We start from the raw sequence: 15,586 nt of genomic DNA, 5'->3' as shown, positions 1-15,586 counted from the left end.
GGAGTCTGGACAGAGGATGGGAACAGCTGAGCCAGAACTCCCTGCTCTCCTGGACCTTGACACTGCGTTGCGTTGGTAACAAGAAATGCCTGCAGTTTCTTTCTCTCTCTCTCTCTCTTTTTTTTTTTTTTTTTTTTTAGGAATAAAGGAGGATTTTATTCATGTAAAAGCTACACCCCGCCCCCATCCTGGGGGTATTCTTTGATTTTCTGAGTCAACCATAGCAGGAAGCAGCATGATTGTGGATGGGCCGTGGGTGGAGAGGAGGGCGCGTCATTAGGGGGTCCTCCTGGTCCCTACCCCACTCAGCCCCGGCCTCAGCCTCCACTCTAGCAGACCCAGAGCCCCCTTCCTTTCTACTTTTGGTTTCTTTCTTTCCTTCTTTTTTCTTTTTTCTTTTTTTTTAGTTTATTTATTTATTTGAGAGAGAAAGATAGAGAACAAGCAGGGGAGGGGCAGAGAACGGGAGACAGAGGATCCAAAGAGGGCTCAGCGCTGACAGCAGAGAGCCTGATGTGGGGCTCGAACTTACCCACGGAACCATTTGATTGCGGCCTGAGCGGAAGTCAGACGCTCGACCGGCTGAGCCACCCAGGCGCCCCTGGTTTCTTTTTTGGTTTTAAACCCTAGTCGAAATGGTGTGTATGTCAATGCGCGTGTGCCTGTCTGTCCATCCGTTTGGGCTGATGTGAATCCTCGTGGCCGATGAGTGTCGGGGCCCTCGGTCTCCCCTGTGGGCTGAGGGGCGGGAGGAAGGGGCGTGGCCCAGCCTGCCCTGCTCCCGGGTGACCCCGCCCCGGCCGCTTGCTCCCAGGGGCCTTCAAGCTCTATGATCTGGATAACGACGGCTACATCACCAGGAACGAGATGCTAGACATTGTGGACGCCATTTACCAGATGGTGGTGAGGCCTGGGCCCGACGGGGTGGGAGCGGCAGGAGGGGCGTCGCATGTAGGGACAGGGCCTGGCCGCACAGCTGCGCTCCTGCCCGGGGTGAGAGTTGGCCGGGGGAGGGGCGGCGGGCAGGGGCCACCGCCGCGGTGGGGCCGGAGGGGGGCGAGTGTTCTAGAGCCAGACTGCAGAGAGGGTGGAGGTGTGGGGAGGGGGAGCAGTCGGCGTCCAGAAGCAGCCCAGATCTGGGAGGCAGATTTCTGGCCGGGAACCCACCGCCCACCTTGTCTCTCCCTGGCAGGGGAACACCGTGGAACTCCCCGAGGAGGAGAACACCCCCGAGAAGAGGGTGGACCGGATCTTCGCCATGATGGACAAGGTGAGCCCGGGGCGGGGGGGAGACCGGTCCTCGGCCAAGTAAGGCGTGGGCCGGCAGTAGAGACCCTTATAAATGCACGGATGTTCAGGAGAGTGGCTTGGCCTGCCGAGATATCCACTGGTCGCCTGCTGTCCCCATCAAATGCCCAGAGTGTTAAATAAGTTTGCCTGACACTTTTTCCTCTCTCAATTAAGAGAGGGGCAGCTTTTTTTTTGTTTTGTTTTTTAAGTTTATTTATTTTTGGCAGAGAAAGAAAGAGAGAGAGCACAGACAGGAGAGGGGCAAAGAGAAAGGGAGACACAGGATCCGAAATGGGCTCTGCTCTGAGTGCGGAGAGCCCAATTCGGGGCTTGAACTCACAGACTGTGCGATCGTGGCCTGAGCCAAAGTCGGGCGCTTAACGGACTTGTGTCGCCCAGGCGCCCCAGCCTCAACTAAGATTCTTAACCTTTTTTACTTCTTGCCATGGGCCCCTCTGACATATTGGAGATGTCTGTGGGCGTCTGAGAATAATGTTTTTCAGTGTATCCAATCAAATCCATGGGGTTGAAAAGGAAGGGAATGATTTGGGAATATAGCCATCAAAATATTATTTTATTTTATTTTACTTATTTATTATTTTTTTTATTTACCTTGGAGACAGAGAGAGAGTGTGAGTGGGGGAGGGGCATAGAGAGAGGGAGACCCAGAATCCAAAGCAGCTCCAGGCTCCGAGCTGTCAGCACAGAGCCCGACGCGGGGCTTGAACTCATGGGCTGTGAGATCATGACCTGAGCCGAAGTCGGTCGCTCAACTGACTGAGCCACTCAGGTGCCCCTTTATTTTTTTAATGTTTATTTTAGAGAGCGAAAGGGAGAGAGAGAGAGAGAGAGAGAGAGAGAGGGAGCGAGCGCTGAGCGGGGGGAGGGGCAGAGAGAGAGGGAGACAGAGGATCCAAAGCGGGCTCTGCATTGTCAACACAGACCCCCGTGTGGGTCTCAGACTCACAGATCTCCGAGACCGTGACCTGAGCTGAGTTCAGATGCTCAACTGACAGGCGCCCCTCTGGGAGTCGTTTAAATGCCCTTCCTAGAGTGACTCCAGAGAAATGCATTCGGCTCTCAGCCCTTTGGAATTAACTGCCATTTATGGGATTTAATGGCCGTGATAGCAGGTATGGAGTTAGGGGCGCTCGCAGGCTGCTGAGCACTTTGCACATCTTAGGCTCCCAGAGCCGTCACCCCGGTGCCCTGAGGAAGCCACGTAGTAGTTATCTCTCGTGCCCAGGTGAGGAAACCGGGGCCCGGGGAGGTGGAACACGTGCCCAAGGTCACCCTGCCGGCAAGCGCCCAGGTCTGTCTGATGCCCGAGCCCTCTTACCTAGTGAGCGACAGACACCGCCTCCCTCCTGACCTGACTTTGTTTCAAAGCTGTCTCTCGGCCAGTCCCGGGCCGGGCTTGGGGAGGGGATGTTCGGGGTCCGGCCCAGAGGCCCCTCTCCTAAGAGGCTGGTCGTCCCTCCACCTTTAGCTGTCTGTCTTTCTCTCTCTGCTTGCAGAACGCCGACGGGAAGCTGACCCTACAGGAGTTCCAGGAGGGATCCAAGGCAGACCCCTCCATTGTGCAGGCGCTGTCCCTCTATGACGGGCTGGTATAGTCCACGGCCCAGAGCCGGGGTGAGTGGAGGGGCACCTGGGGTCTAGGGTGGGGGGTGGGGCAGGATACCTCCGTTCTGGAAGAGAACTGTCTCCCTTTTTCTTCCTCATTCTCTCCTTCCTCTTCTCTCTGCCTCTCCTCTGTTATGCGTCGTAGAGAGAATCCCAGGCAGGCTCCGTGCTGAGTGCAGAGCCCGACGCCGGGCTCGATCCCATGACCTGAGCCAAAATCAAGAGTCAAACGCTCAACCAACTGAGCCACCCAGGCGCCCTGAAATTCACAGGGGTTTTGTAGATTAACCATATATCTATGATCCTGCTAATGTCATTTATCAAATCTAAGAGTCTGCCTTTGATTCTTTGGGATTTTTCTATGCTTTCTTTCTTTCCCTGCTTTCTTTCCGTCATCTGTTTCTTTGCCCTGCTTCCTTGCACTGGCTGGGCCTGCAGCACAGTGCCCCCTAGGAGTAGACAAGATGAGCATTCCTGTCTCACTCTTGGTCTTGGGGGAAAAGTTTCAAGAATTGACTATTAGATTAGTTAATTTAGAATTAATCCGGTAATTATTATTAGGATGTCTGGTATAGGTCTTCTGCTGGAAGGTTTTATCAGATTTAGAAAGTTTCCCTTTCTAGCTCGCCAGGAGTTATTTTTTATTTTATTTTATTATTTTTTACTTTTTTTTAAACGTTTATTCATTTCTTTTTCTTTTTTTTTTTTAATTTTTTTTTTTTTAACGTTTATTTATTTTTGAGACAGAGAGAGACAGAGCATGAACGGGGGAGGGGCAGAGAGAGAGGGAGACACAGAACCGGAAGCAGGCTCCAGGCTCTGAGCCATCAGCCCAGAGCCCGACGCGGGGCTCGAACTCACAGACCGCGAGATTGTGACCTGAGCTGAAGTCGGCGTTTAACCGACTGAGCCACCCAGGCGCCCCTAAACGTTTATTCATTTCTAAGAGACAGAGAGAACAGAGCGTGAGCAGGGGAGGGGTCCATGAGACAGAATCCAAAGCAGGCTCCGGGCTCTGTCTGAGCGGTCAGCACAGAGCCCGAAGCAGGGCTCAAACTCACGGACCTCGAGACCATGACCTGAGCCGAAGTCGGCCGCTCAACCGACTGAGCCACCCAGGCGCCCCGTGGTTTTTGAATGCCAGGTCACCCTTGCATTCTCAGAATGAAACTCCACTTCCGGAGGTGTGCTAATCCTTTTGATGTATTGTCAGATTTGGTTTGCTGATGCTTTCTTCCGGAGGCTTGTGCCATTCCGAAGCTTTTCTGATGATGAGGGTGGTGACTGTTTTACACCAGAAATCCTTTTCCACTGAAGAGACGTCACAGAACAGGTTGAGGGGCTCCTGGCTGGCTCAGTCCGGTGGAACACGTGACTCTTGATCTCAGGGTCGTGAGTCTGAGCCTCGCGCTGGGTATACCTAAAAATAAGATCTTAAAAAAAAAAAAAAAATGTTGAAGAAGAACGCCTGCCTACAAAAAGTTTATTTTTACAAGCCTTCATGTATTCCCCAGATAGAACCGCTGGGCGCGTTTTTGTGTCCGGGGTGATTCAAAAAGAATTGAACGCTCACAAAAACTGAATCCTCGGTAACTGGGTCAGCATGGGGATAGGTAATCAAACCGGTTTCTAAAGGAATCATCACAGTCCCTTCTCTAATCTCAGAAGAGCCCAGTGTGTGCCTCTGGATCCCACGGTGCGTATGATCCTCTGTCACATCTCCCAGAGGCTCCTTTTTTTTTCTTTTTTAAATTTTTTTTAACGTTTATTTATTTTTGAGACAGGGAGAGACAACGTGAATGGGGGAGGGTCAGAGAGAGAGGGAGACACAGAATCTGAAACAGGCTCCGGGCTCCGAGCGGTCCGCACAGAGCCCGACGCGGGGCTCGAACTCACGGACCGCGAGATCGTGACCTGAGCCGAAGTCGGCCGCTTAACCGACTGAGCCACCCAGGTGCCCCTCCCAGAGGCTCCTTTTGTGTGGTATCTGTCACCAGTGGCCTCCGTGGCAGCTGTCACGTGACAGTGTTGCTTGGTCTCCTGCAGGCCGTGGAAGAAGCCGTATGCACAGAGGTTCTTGATGTTTCTGTCCCCCAGAAAAAGTCACATGGCGTCATTAGTCTCTTTACAGCAGGTGATTATTTTGGAATCACCCTAATTGTTTCCGTCTCACGGTTTTCTGTGAACACATATGGGTCTGTATTTCCCCAGCAGCAATGAGCTCGTAACCATATGTTGGCGGTTGTTTTTTTTGTTTTTTGTTTTTAATGAACAACTTATAGGGAATGTTTCTGTTTTCTTTTGGCAACTTAACAGTAGGAAAAGAGATTTTCTTAATAGTTTTTTTTTATGTTTATTTTTGAGAGAGAGAGAGAGAGAGAGAGAGAGCGAGAGAGCAAGGGAGGGGCAGAGAGACAGGGAGAGGGGACCTGAAGTGGGTTCTGTGCTAACAGCAGAGAGCCCGACACGGGACGCGAACTCATGAGATCACGACCTGAGCCCGAAGTCAGACGCTTAACCGACTGAGCCACCCAGGTGCCCCAAGAAAAGAAATTAAAAAAATAATTTTTTTTAATGTTTATTTATTCTTGAGAGTCAGAGAGAGAGAGAGAGAGAGAGAAACAGAGCATGACTAGGGGAGGGGCAGAGAGAGAGGGAGAGAGGGAGACCCAGAATATGAAGCAGGCTCCAGGCTCTGAGCGGTCAGCACAGAGCCCGACGTGAGGCTTGAAGTCATGAACCGCAAGATCATGACCTGAGCCAAAGTCAGACGCTCAGCCGACTGAGCCACCCAGGCGCCTCCAAAGAAAAGAGATTTTTAACATATTTTACCCAACTTGGCACAAAGTCCACTTCATGCTGTGTCTACACTGGCTTTCCTTCACACCATTTATGGAGACACCCATCTTACCCTCACCGGCAACATGGCGGCCGAAAACATGCTCCTTTATTTTCATGACAAACTTTTCACACAACCTTCCTATAAGCTCGCCCTGAAAATTGCCTTCCTCCTTTTCTTAGGCTTGTCCTCAAACCTACTGGATGGTAATTATATCCAACTTGTGTTCCATCGTTTCATATTTATTCACAGATTCCTGATGTATCATAATTGTTAGATAAGCTCCTGTTACATAATTCACTGAACCACTGAGGAACTGAGATCCTGTATATTTCCTGCATCGGTAAAAATGTTCGAGGCCATCATTTCTAATAGCTGCGTAGTATTCTGTTGTGTGGCTGGGCCATACTTGACCTAGGCCTGTGCTTGGGACACGTAGGTTGTTGGAAATCTCAAGGTGGATTTTGTTGTTGTTGTTGTTGTTGTTTATTTATTTATTTTGAGAGAGAGAGAGCGCGCGCTTGTGAGCAGGGGAGGGGCAGAGAGAGAGAATCCCAAGCAGGCTCCGCGTTGTCAGCACAGATCCCAGTGCGGGACTCGAACCCGTGAACCTATGAGATCATGAGTAGAGCTGAAATCAAGAGTCAGACATTTAACTGACTGAGCCACCCAGGTGCCCCATGAGGTGGATTTTTTAAAAACTTCTGTTGTTGTTTTTTTTTTTATTTATGAGAGTGAGAGAGACAGAGTGCAAGCAGGGAAGGGACAGAGAGAGAGGGAGACACAGAATCCGAAGCAGGCTCCGGGCTCCGAGCCATCAGCACAGAGCCCGACGCGGGGCTCGAACCCACGAACCGCGAGATCATGACCTGAGCCGAAGCCGGATGCTCAATCGACTGAGCCCCCCAGGCGCCCCAAGATAACATTTCTTTATAGAGAGTCCATAATAGCGAAAAAAAAAAACCCCAGAACTAATTCCCTGATACCCCCCAGTCTGCAGCTAAGCTAGTCTTCCCATTTCCTGTGGCCTCGCAATGTTTTGTTTTTTGGAAACAGAATCAGAATGAATTCCACCTATTGTAATTGGCTGATAGGTCTCTCACGTTCATTTTAATGTCTCCCCCTCCCCTTTCTTTTGCTTTGCTATTTGTCGAGAAATACATTCCGTGGAGTCTCCTACCTCGCGGTTTGCTGATTGTGCCCCCGTGGGTCGTTTTAACACGTTCTTCAGTTTCCTGTTCTTCCTGGAAATGGGCACTTAGATGGGCAGGCTTGCCCGGCACTCGCTTTGACCCACTTCTGACGAGAGCACGTCCCGAGGGGGGCTTTGTGTGTCCAGCAGGCATCACGTGAGGTCTGGTGACGTCAGCAGCCACTGGTGACGAGCCCTTCATTCATTCGTTCATTCACGCATGCATGCATGCATTCATTCATTCATTCAGTAGGTGGTGTCCCAGAGCTGTGCGTCCTTCTTTGTGGTTAGCTCGGTTGTTTACTCTACTGGGAAGCTTCCCCCTCATCGACCGTGTGGTTACTGCAGCCTCATTTCTAAAGGAAAGGCCGGATAGAGACTCGATTCTTCCTGGCTTCCAGCTTTTCAAAAAGAGGTGGGTTTCTAACATCGTTCAGAGGGGACCAATCACGGATTTATGGATTTAAACGCATTTGATGGGTTCCATCGTGTTTGCGGTTTGAAGCAGCAGGTCCAGTGCTGGGGATCACAGGGGTTCACAGATTTGCCACAGAAGGCGGGGCACGGGATTGGAAACTCAGCCAAGCGCCCCGGGGTCGGCACAGGGAGGACCCTTCCCTTCACCTGCACCCCGGCGGCCACCCCAACTCTGCTCCCGTGGGGCCTGCCTGCTCCTTCGGGTCACCACCGCGTAGCTGCTGACTAGCCCGGCCCAGCCGATGCTTTCTGGTCATGTCACACAGATCTGGGAAATGACCCCTTTTGGATCAGACGCCTACCCTGTGCGTTCGGGGCAGCAGGGACTTGGGATTTAAGTGGAGCAGGGTTACGGGAAGGATCTGTGGATCGCGCAGACGGTAGCAGGCAGCCCGGTCCTCCGTGCTGCTTTTTTCAAAAACATACTGAGGCGTTGGGGCGCCTGGGTGGCGCAGTCGGTTACGCGTCCGACTTCAGCCAGGTCACGATCTCGCGGTCCGTGAGTTCGAGCCCCGCGTCAGGCTCTGGGCTGATGGCTCGGAGCCTGGAGCCTGTTTCCGATTCTGTGTCTCCCTCTCTCTCTGCCCCTCCCCCGTTCATGCTCTGTCTCTCTCTGTCCCAAAAATAAATAAAAAAAAAAAAAAAACGTTGAAAAACATACTGAGGCGCAAGTCGCATGACATAAAATTAACCATTGCATTAAAAAAATGTTTTTTAAGATTTTTTTTTTTTTTTTTTTTTAAGTAACCTGGGGCTTGAACTTACAACCCTGAGATCAGGAGTCACACGTTCTACTGACTGAGCCAGCCAGGCACCCCCAAATTAACCATTTGATTTTATTTATTTAAAGGAGGCTCCATACCCTCGCGGGGCTTCAGACTTGACCCTGAGATCAAGACCTGAGCTGAGATCGAGAGTCAGACGCTGGGCGCGCCTGGGCGGCTCAGTCAGTTAAGGCATCCGACTTCGGCTCGGGTCGTGATCTCACAGTCCGCGAGTTCGAGCCCCGCATCGGGCTCTGTGCTGACAGTGTGGAGCCTGCTCGGGATCCTCTTTTTCTCCCTCCCTCTGTTCCATCCCCGCTTGTGTGCTCTCTCTCTCTCTCTCAAAAGAAAGAAAGGAAGCAAAAACCCACCTTCATATCCATTAAGCACTTTCGCCCCATCCCGCCTCCAACCCAGCCCCCGGCAGGCAGCCTCAGCCTGCCTTCTGTCTCTATGGATTTGCCTACTTGGGACGTGTCATCGGAACGCAGTCTCTCACATAAAAGCAATACGCGGCTTTTGGCGTGCGGTACCTTTCACTTAGCGTAACGTCTTCGAGGCTCCTTGTCGGAGCGGGTATCAGGACCTCGTTCCTTTTTTACCTGGGAGTGAAATTGCTGGGTCCCACGGTAACTGTGTTGAGCCTTTTGGGTGACATCTTTTGCACTGCCACCAGCAAGGGTGAGGGTCCTAACTTCTCCACGCCCTGGCCAACACTTGTGACTTCCCCGCGTGTTGAGGATAGCCATCCCGGCGGGTGTGGGGTGGTGTCTCACTGTGGGGTTTATTTGTGTGTCCCCGGTGACGAAGCCGGTTGAACATCTTCTGTGCCTGTCAGCCACGCCGCGCCTCGGCCTTCGTGGCTGCAAATTATCTGATCCTAGGGCTGCGCCCTCATTTATCCGACCGGCTCCCTAGCTCGCTCCCTCCCTTTGTATGTCGCTGTCGCAGATGATACTGTGGGAAACGCCTCCTTTGCCTCTTAAGGAGACATGCGAAGCGCCAAACAGGTGGATCCGAGGGCGCGCACGTTGAATTTTAGGACTTCTGATGGAATGCCCCCCGGCCCTCCAGCTGGCTCCCCTGCCGGCTCCGTGGGCGTGGGTCCCTGGCAGCCAGCCAGCTCCGCACCTGTCTCACCTCCTTGTGTCTTCCAGATGCCTGGGAACCACTCACCTCCTCCCGTGCCATGAGGCCACCTCCGCCCCCAACGCCACCCTCCTGTGTTCCCCCAGCCTCTCTCCGCATCTACACCCAGCCGGGCGGCCCTGGAGCCGCGGGGCCCGGCTCTCCTCCCCCCTGCCCTGCACCCACCGCCGCCTGAAGCCACTGGCTCCAATCGCCAACAACCTCTGCTTGTCCAGAAACCGACACGAAACGGAAAAGGCTACAGCCCCCTGCAAAACCAAGGCCTCGGCTGCTTCGCGGGCAGCCTCTGGGTCCTTCCTGCTCTCCTGTGCGTGTGCTTTTTTTTTTTTTTTTTTTTAATTTCAAACAGACATTGACAAAGGGAAAAAAAAAAAAAGAAAAAAACAACCACCTTCTGTCCTAGAAGATACAGACTGACAGATGGGGAGAAGGCTGCCGTGGACCTCAGAGAAGACTGCCTCCCGCCTCGGCTGTCCTTCGGCAGCCGGAGAGGCCACGGGGAGTCACGGCCTCGGCCACGGTGTGCTCGGGGGCATTGGGGGAGGCCTGCCCGATTCGCGTTATTTGTCGTCCCATCCTCGAGCAGCCAGACCACCTGCGTGGCAAGGATGATGAATTATGATGATGATGATGATTTTTTTTTTTTTTTGTGATAACAGTATTGTGCTTTTTGTGGGGAAAGTGAGGTGTTTTTTTTTTTTTTATACATATATAATTGATACCTTTTATTTATTGGTTGTTAACTGTTGCTGCTGCCTCGTGTGTCCAAAGTTCCCAGGGATGCGGGGCCTACCGTTTATATGCGCACGCCCCCGCCCACCTGCGCCGGAGAGAATGGTGGCCTGAAGCGGCCAAGAAGCCAAAAACCTTTTTTTTCTTTTTCTCTTCTTCTTCTTCTTCTTTTTTTTTTTTTTTTTTTTTTTCAGATACTGTGCTTGATGTTTGGAGAGGGGAAGGGTGGGTTTCTTAAATGGCTAACGCACTGTTCCCCCAGCCCGAATGCCTCCTTCTTGAACCCCTTTTCTCCGCTTCCTGTCCATACTCTCCCTTCTGTTCCTCTTCTGGGTCCAGAGCATCTTTTCTGAGGACAAACAGGGGACGTCTTTGGCTTCTCCACTCTTGCTTGGCGCTTGCAGCAGCCTGGGGACTGGGGGAGCCCGGAAGGTGGGATGGGGTGCGTAAGGAAAGGCGGCGGGGGAGGACGCTGTTGGCAAGCCGGTGAGCAGAGGAAAGTTTCCTTCTCCCTCCTTGGTGGGTTTTGAAGAGAGTCCTTCAGTTCTCTCCCACTTGCTTTTCTGCCTGCCCGCCTGCCTTGTCCCGTAGATCACGTGGCCTCCCCCTTCCCTTTCCTCTCTCAGCTTAAACGCTGGGAGGGAGGGCAGGAGGGAAGGGCCGCAGACGGTCCAGTCTGATAGTGGCTGTCCCTTGGGGCTGCAGCCCATACGTGCTCATAGGAAGCTTGGAACGCTGCCTGCCACTGAGCCCGGGTGGCCCCGGAACCGCCACCAGGGAAGTCAGAGGCCAGGGAGCCTCTCCGGGAACCTGCGGCCGGCCCTTGCTCTGCGATCGCAGGCAGCCCCCTGCCCTCTCTGGGCCCCAGCTACCCCAGCGGCAGAACCAGGAGGCTTGGACTGGTCGATCTGGAAGTTTCCTGTACCCACACCGACGCCGTGTCATTGTGAGCCTGGGTTTCTTGCATTTATGATTCTGCGGTCTTCGGCTGTTTGCCAGGCCCCAGCAGGCACGGGCACGGTGTGCGGCCCTCTCCTGTCTCTTGGCACAAGTCTTCAGGGACATGGAAGCCACTGGTGGTTGTGTGCGGGATCAGATGACCTACCTTGTTCTCTCTTCAGCTCTTCCTGGTCCCTCCTGGACTCTCGGGCTGTCTTTTTTTTTTTTTTGGCCCAGAACTAGTCCTCTTCCAGGGAAGGCTCCCGGACTGAGAAGCAGCCTCCCAGACTATTTAGGGCCAGGCCTGAGTCTCGAATTCCTGCTTCTTGGCGAACTCAGCAGCCTGTCCTCTTCCTTGCTTGCCCCTTACCCGGGAGAGAAAAAGCTGGCCCTCGGTTCTCACTTTGAATTGCCCTTGGTTCTCACTTTGCACTTTCCCGGGAGGCCAGAGCGTCTGCCAATTAACCCTCAGCCGACAGACCCTCCGCCAGAGAGCGGCGCTGCTGGGGCGGGCCTTGTGTGTCCCTTCCCGCTGGCCGGACCGCTCAGCTCGTCCCAGACTCCTTTCTTGCTCAGCAGAGCCTCGGGCTGTGCTCTGCATCCACTGTAAGCCCCCAGATCACGCAGGCACGGGGAGCGCTTCAGCTCTCACAGGCGACTTTGCAGGTCGGGATGAACTTGGTGGCTTGGGGTTGCATGGGGGGGGTGGTTCCCCGCGTGGCATTCCTCCCCTGCCTTCTGCCTGAGCCTCGATGTGCATCTCTGGCCCAGTGGGAAGGAGCAGTCGCACAGCCCAGTGCTAGAGGCACCATCTCGGTGAGGGACTCGTAACCCAGGACCACCCAGGGTCAGGAGTGACGGATCCCGCCAGCTCCGGCATGGGCATCGATTCCCGGGTGTCTGTGGAGCAGGTGTCTGCGAGGCCTTCCTTCTCCCTTCTTGCCCTTTGGCCGTTTAGTTTGGAGCCACAGGTGGGGCTTTTGGCCTTAGCAGGCGGGACCGTGGACCTGTGGCTCAGGCGCACCTCGGGTCCGTGTCCTGGGGACGGCCCAGAGCTGCAGGGAAGGGCCGCCCTTCTTGTTGGGCAAGGCGCTGGATACTGGCCATTTGTGCCCGAGGTGGCCGGGCAGGGACAGTTGTGTCCCCTCCTCTCACCAGGCCTCCAGATATGGAACCTGAGCAGCTGTGGGCCTCTGTCCCCGGCACCGATTCACCCCTCTCCCCCCCCGCAGGCCCAGGTGGGTCACATGCTGCTCTCTGGGGATTCCAGACCCACCGAAGGCCAGGCTCTCAGTCCCTCTGCCGGTCCTCGCTCCTCGCTCCTCGCTCCCTGGCCCAGGAGCAGCGGCCCTGGCCTCTCCCCCACAGTGTCCGCTCCCCACTCTGTTGATGGCATTGACCAGAATGACTGACTTCCTGATATTTAACCAGGCAACGTTCAATGTCAAGGCAAACGCGTGTGTCCTCCTTTCCCCGAGATGCTTTTCACTTTGACAGCCAACTTCCCAGACGACACCTGGGCTTTCGGGAACGCGTCTCTTCTCTGAGGGGAGGAAAGTGGGGGGGGGGTGCCCTAGATCTCCCCCGGGAGAGACACCCTCTCCCTGGAGAGAGGCCCTCTGCGGACCCAGCGAAAAGCCACCCGGTTCCCCGCGGCGCCTCCGGGGTCCGAGGGAACGCGGGCGCGCCCCCTGGTGGCCGGGAGCTGCAAAGGCATGTGGGGACCCCCTCAGGCCCAACCGGAGCTTGGAGGGGGGACAGCGGGAGGTGCCCTGGGCCCCAGCCTCCCGTGGCTGGCGGTGTGTGTCCGAGGTGCCCCTCTTCTAGGTCTCCCCCAGGGCTAGCAAGTTAATGAGCATAAGGGCGCCGTGATGGGAAGCCTTGCCCTCCCCCCCTTTTTTTAATATCTGCGGAATAAACCCAATGGTTGATTTTTGAATGAATAAAAAGGCTTTTGTTGAATAAACAGCTGGTCCCATCTTCTGTCTTGGCCTCCAGGCTCAGGCTCCTGTCTACTGCCCAGGCCTGGGACAAACGCAGAATCTGCCTCGCCTCGCCCCACAGCCTGTGCCGTTCTGTTTTTCCCGCATCTTGACGGTGGCCCCAGCCCATGGCTCCGGGGACAGCCACCTGCTCCCAGTTGGACTCAGTGACCAGCTTTCTCTGAGGCTCGGGGCAAGTGGCTCCCGCTCAGTTCCTCTGTCCCTCAGATGGGAGCAAGTGTCTGTCCCTCACAGGGCGAAGGGGGAAGTGGGGAGTGGGCGTGGGCGTGGGCGTCGCGGTCACCTTGCAGAGCTCGAAGGCCAGTGGGGCAGGGCAGTCTGAGTGGTCACATTCCCCCCCACCCCCCCCCCCCGACCCCCCACCCGGGGCCTGCAACTTTGTAAAGGAATTTGGACAACTCTTACCAAAAAACAAAACAAAACAAAACAAAACAAAAGCAACGTTTCCTGGCTATGGTTGTGTTCTTTCTGTTTGCCTCTTTGCCTTTCCAACCCCCTCGGGGCCTCTTTTGGGGGCCGCTGTCCTGTCTGAATCCGCTGGTGTCTGTCTCTGGGGACGAAGCAGGCCCTTGTCCTGGAGGTGCCGGTGGGGGCGGGGCGAGGCCCCGGGGCGGACAGGGGCCCCGCAGTGTGCCCAGGCCTCCTCTCGTGCTCCTGATGTATGTCTTCTGTGCCATGCCAATTAAACACGCTTCCTGACTTGTCCTTGCCTCCCTTGTGTGGACCTGTTGCTTTGTCTGTTTCTGTTCTTTTTTTTTTTTCGTTTCATCGCAGGCTTCTTCCTCCCCCCCACCCCGTGACCCCCTTTCTCTCGCTTCGGGGGTTGTCTGCCCAGGTTCCCCAAGACAAAGACTGTGCCAAGTGAGAGGCGTGGGCGTAACGGTTAAACCAGCGCATCGCAAGGAGTGTCGTGGGAAGCCCAGGCGTCCTCAGGGTGGGCCCCGACCCCACGTCTCACCCCCGGCCAGCGTGTCCATTCCTGCCTGTGTCCTCTCCTGGGGGTCCCTAAAGCGTTCCTCTAAAGATTGTTAAAGGTTTGAAAACAAAGGCTAGGGCCTTCGCTAGGCCCTCCTGCAACCTGGGATCTTGGAGGGGCCCCCTCTTGCCCTCAGGCGAGGAACCAGCCCTTTCTCAATACAACAGGGGCCCTCCCACATGCTGGGTGATTGGGGGAGAGGAGGAATTAGAGGAAGCGATGGCCCCTTCCAGAACTTGCCTCGAAAGCATTAGTTTGCAGAACAATAGAAGGTGATGTCCCTACAGGGATGTCCCTGTTGGTTGAAAATCCGTTATTGCTCTGGGCCAAAGGCTCTTGGGAAAAACGCTTACGTTGATGAGATCCAACGGCCAACATGAGAACGAGCCCCCTCCCCCGCCGCCATGCGGACACGGGTTATGTTTCAGAGTTGGTTTTGTGAAAGGAATCATCCCACCGTCGCCACCGCCAGACGCAGCCCGAGAGCCCCACGTCGTTTCCGCTTGGGGGCTACAGCGGCCACTGAAAGGGGGCACCCAAAGATGGCACCCTTTGTGGTCGCTTTGGGGACCCAGCATAGTGCCTCAGCCTGGCAGGGTCTAGAGTAAAGGCTAGAACTCTAGACACGTGGGAGCGAGTCGAAGGCAATGTGGGAGGGCAGTGTGGGTTGGTGGTTAAGGGCGCAGGTGCCAGGATCAGACCTAGTTCCCAGCCAGGCTCCACCACTTGCCATTGGGCATGTATTCTAACTGGCCGGGTTTTCTGGTACAAATGTGGACCCCTAGTTAGAGGCACATGATGGCTTCCTAGACCCGCTACCCCAACAGCCTTGCCACCAGATGGAATGCTATAACAAAAGCAGGTCTTAACTCCGCCAAATGTCCCAATATTTACTAGCAAACAAATACAAAGGAAGCCAGACCCCCGTGCCTGGCTGTCCAAGGAGCGAGGGGACCAAGACCCCAGGGTCTTGCCCCAGAGCACCCCCGGGGAGGTGCCAGGCTGCCGAGCTCACTGCCGGGAACCTTTTAGACAGTCCGCTTCTCTGACCACCTCACGCTTCTCCTAAGAATAAAGTCATTTCTAACAGTTCTTTGCTAAGGAATAAACTGTGGTATCGATTTTTTTTTTAAGTTTATTCATTTATTTTGAAGGAGAGAGAGAGAGAGAGAGAGAGCAGAAGAGGGGCAGAGAGAGAGAATCCCCAGCAGGCTCCACACCGTCCGCACAGAGCCCAGCGTGGGGCTCGAACCCACGAACTGTGAGATCATGACCCAAGCGTAAGTTGGATGCGTAACCGACTGAGTCACCCGGGCGCCCCCACGTTAGCATTTTAAATATGTACTGTTATTACAATTGGTACCAAAGGGGCTCCTGGGTGGCTCAGTCGGCTACGCATCCGACCAACGCTTGGGTCGTGATCTCACAGTTCGTGGGTTCGAGCCCCACGTCGGGCTCTCTGCTGTCAGTGCAAAGGCTGCTTCAGATCCTCTGTCCACCCCCCTCTCTGCCCCTCCCCTGCTCGCATTCTCGTTCTCTCTCCCCACCCCCCTCCCTCTCTCTCTCAAAAATAAATAAACATTTTTTTAAACGCCTATG

The 15,586-nt window shown here is 54.6% G+C and overlaps 1 protein-coding gene across 1 annotated transcript in view; it reads left to right on the top strand.

The window, feature by feature from the left end:
* NCS1 (neuronal calcium sensor 1) overlaps positions 1–13,721 on the top strand; it is a 51,935-nt gene extending 38,214 nt beyond the window's left edge. Inside the window, exons 5-8 of the mRNA XM_058693813.1 lie at positions 815–903; positions 1,193–1,270; positions 2,808–2,925; positions 9,346–13,721. Coding sequence (XP_058549796.1) covers positions 815–903; positions 1,193–1,270; positions 2,808–2,906 — 266 coding nt within the window. The 3' untranslated portion in view covers positions 2,907–2,925; positions 9,346–13,721. The remainder of the gene's footprint in view (positions 1–814; positions 904–1,192; positions 1,271–2,807; positions 2,926–9,345) is intronic.
* The last annotated feature ends 1,865 nt before the right edge of the window (positions 13,722–15,586 follow it).

The sequence above is a fragment of the Neofelis nebulosa genome, chromosome 12, assembly GCF_028018385.1.
Source record: "Neofelis nebulosa isolate mNeoNeb1 chromosome 12, mNeoNeb1.pri, whole genome shotgun sequence".
NCBI classification, from domain to species: Eukaryota; Metazoa; Chordata; class Mammalia; order Carnivora; family Felidae; genus Neofelis; species Neofelis nebulosa.
The sequence above is the reverse complement of the archived record's forward strand: the minus strand, read 5'-3'. Positions and strand labels throughout refer to the sequence as shown.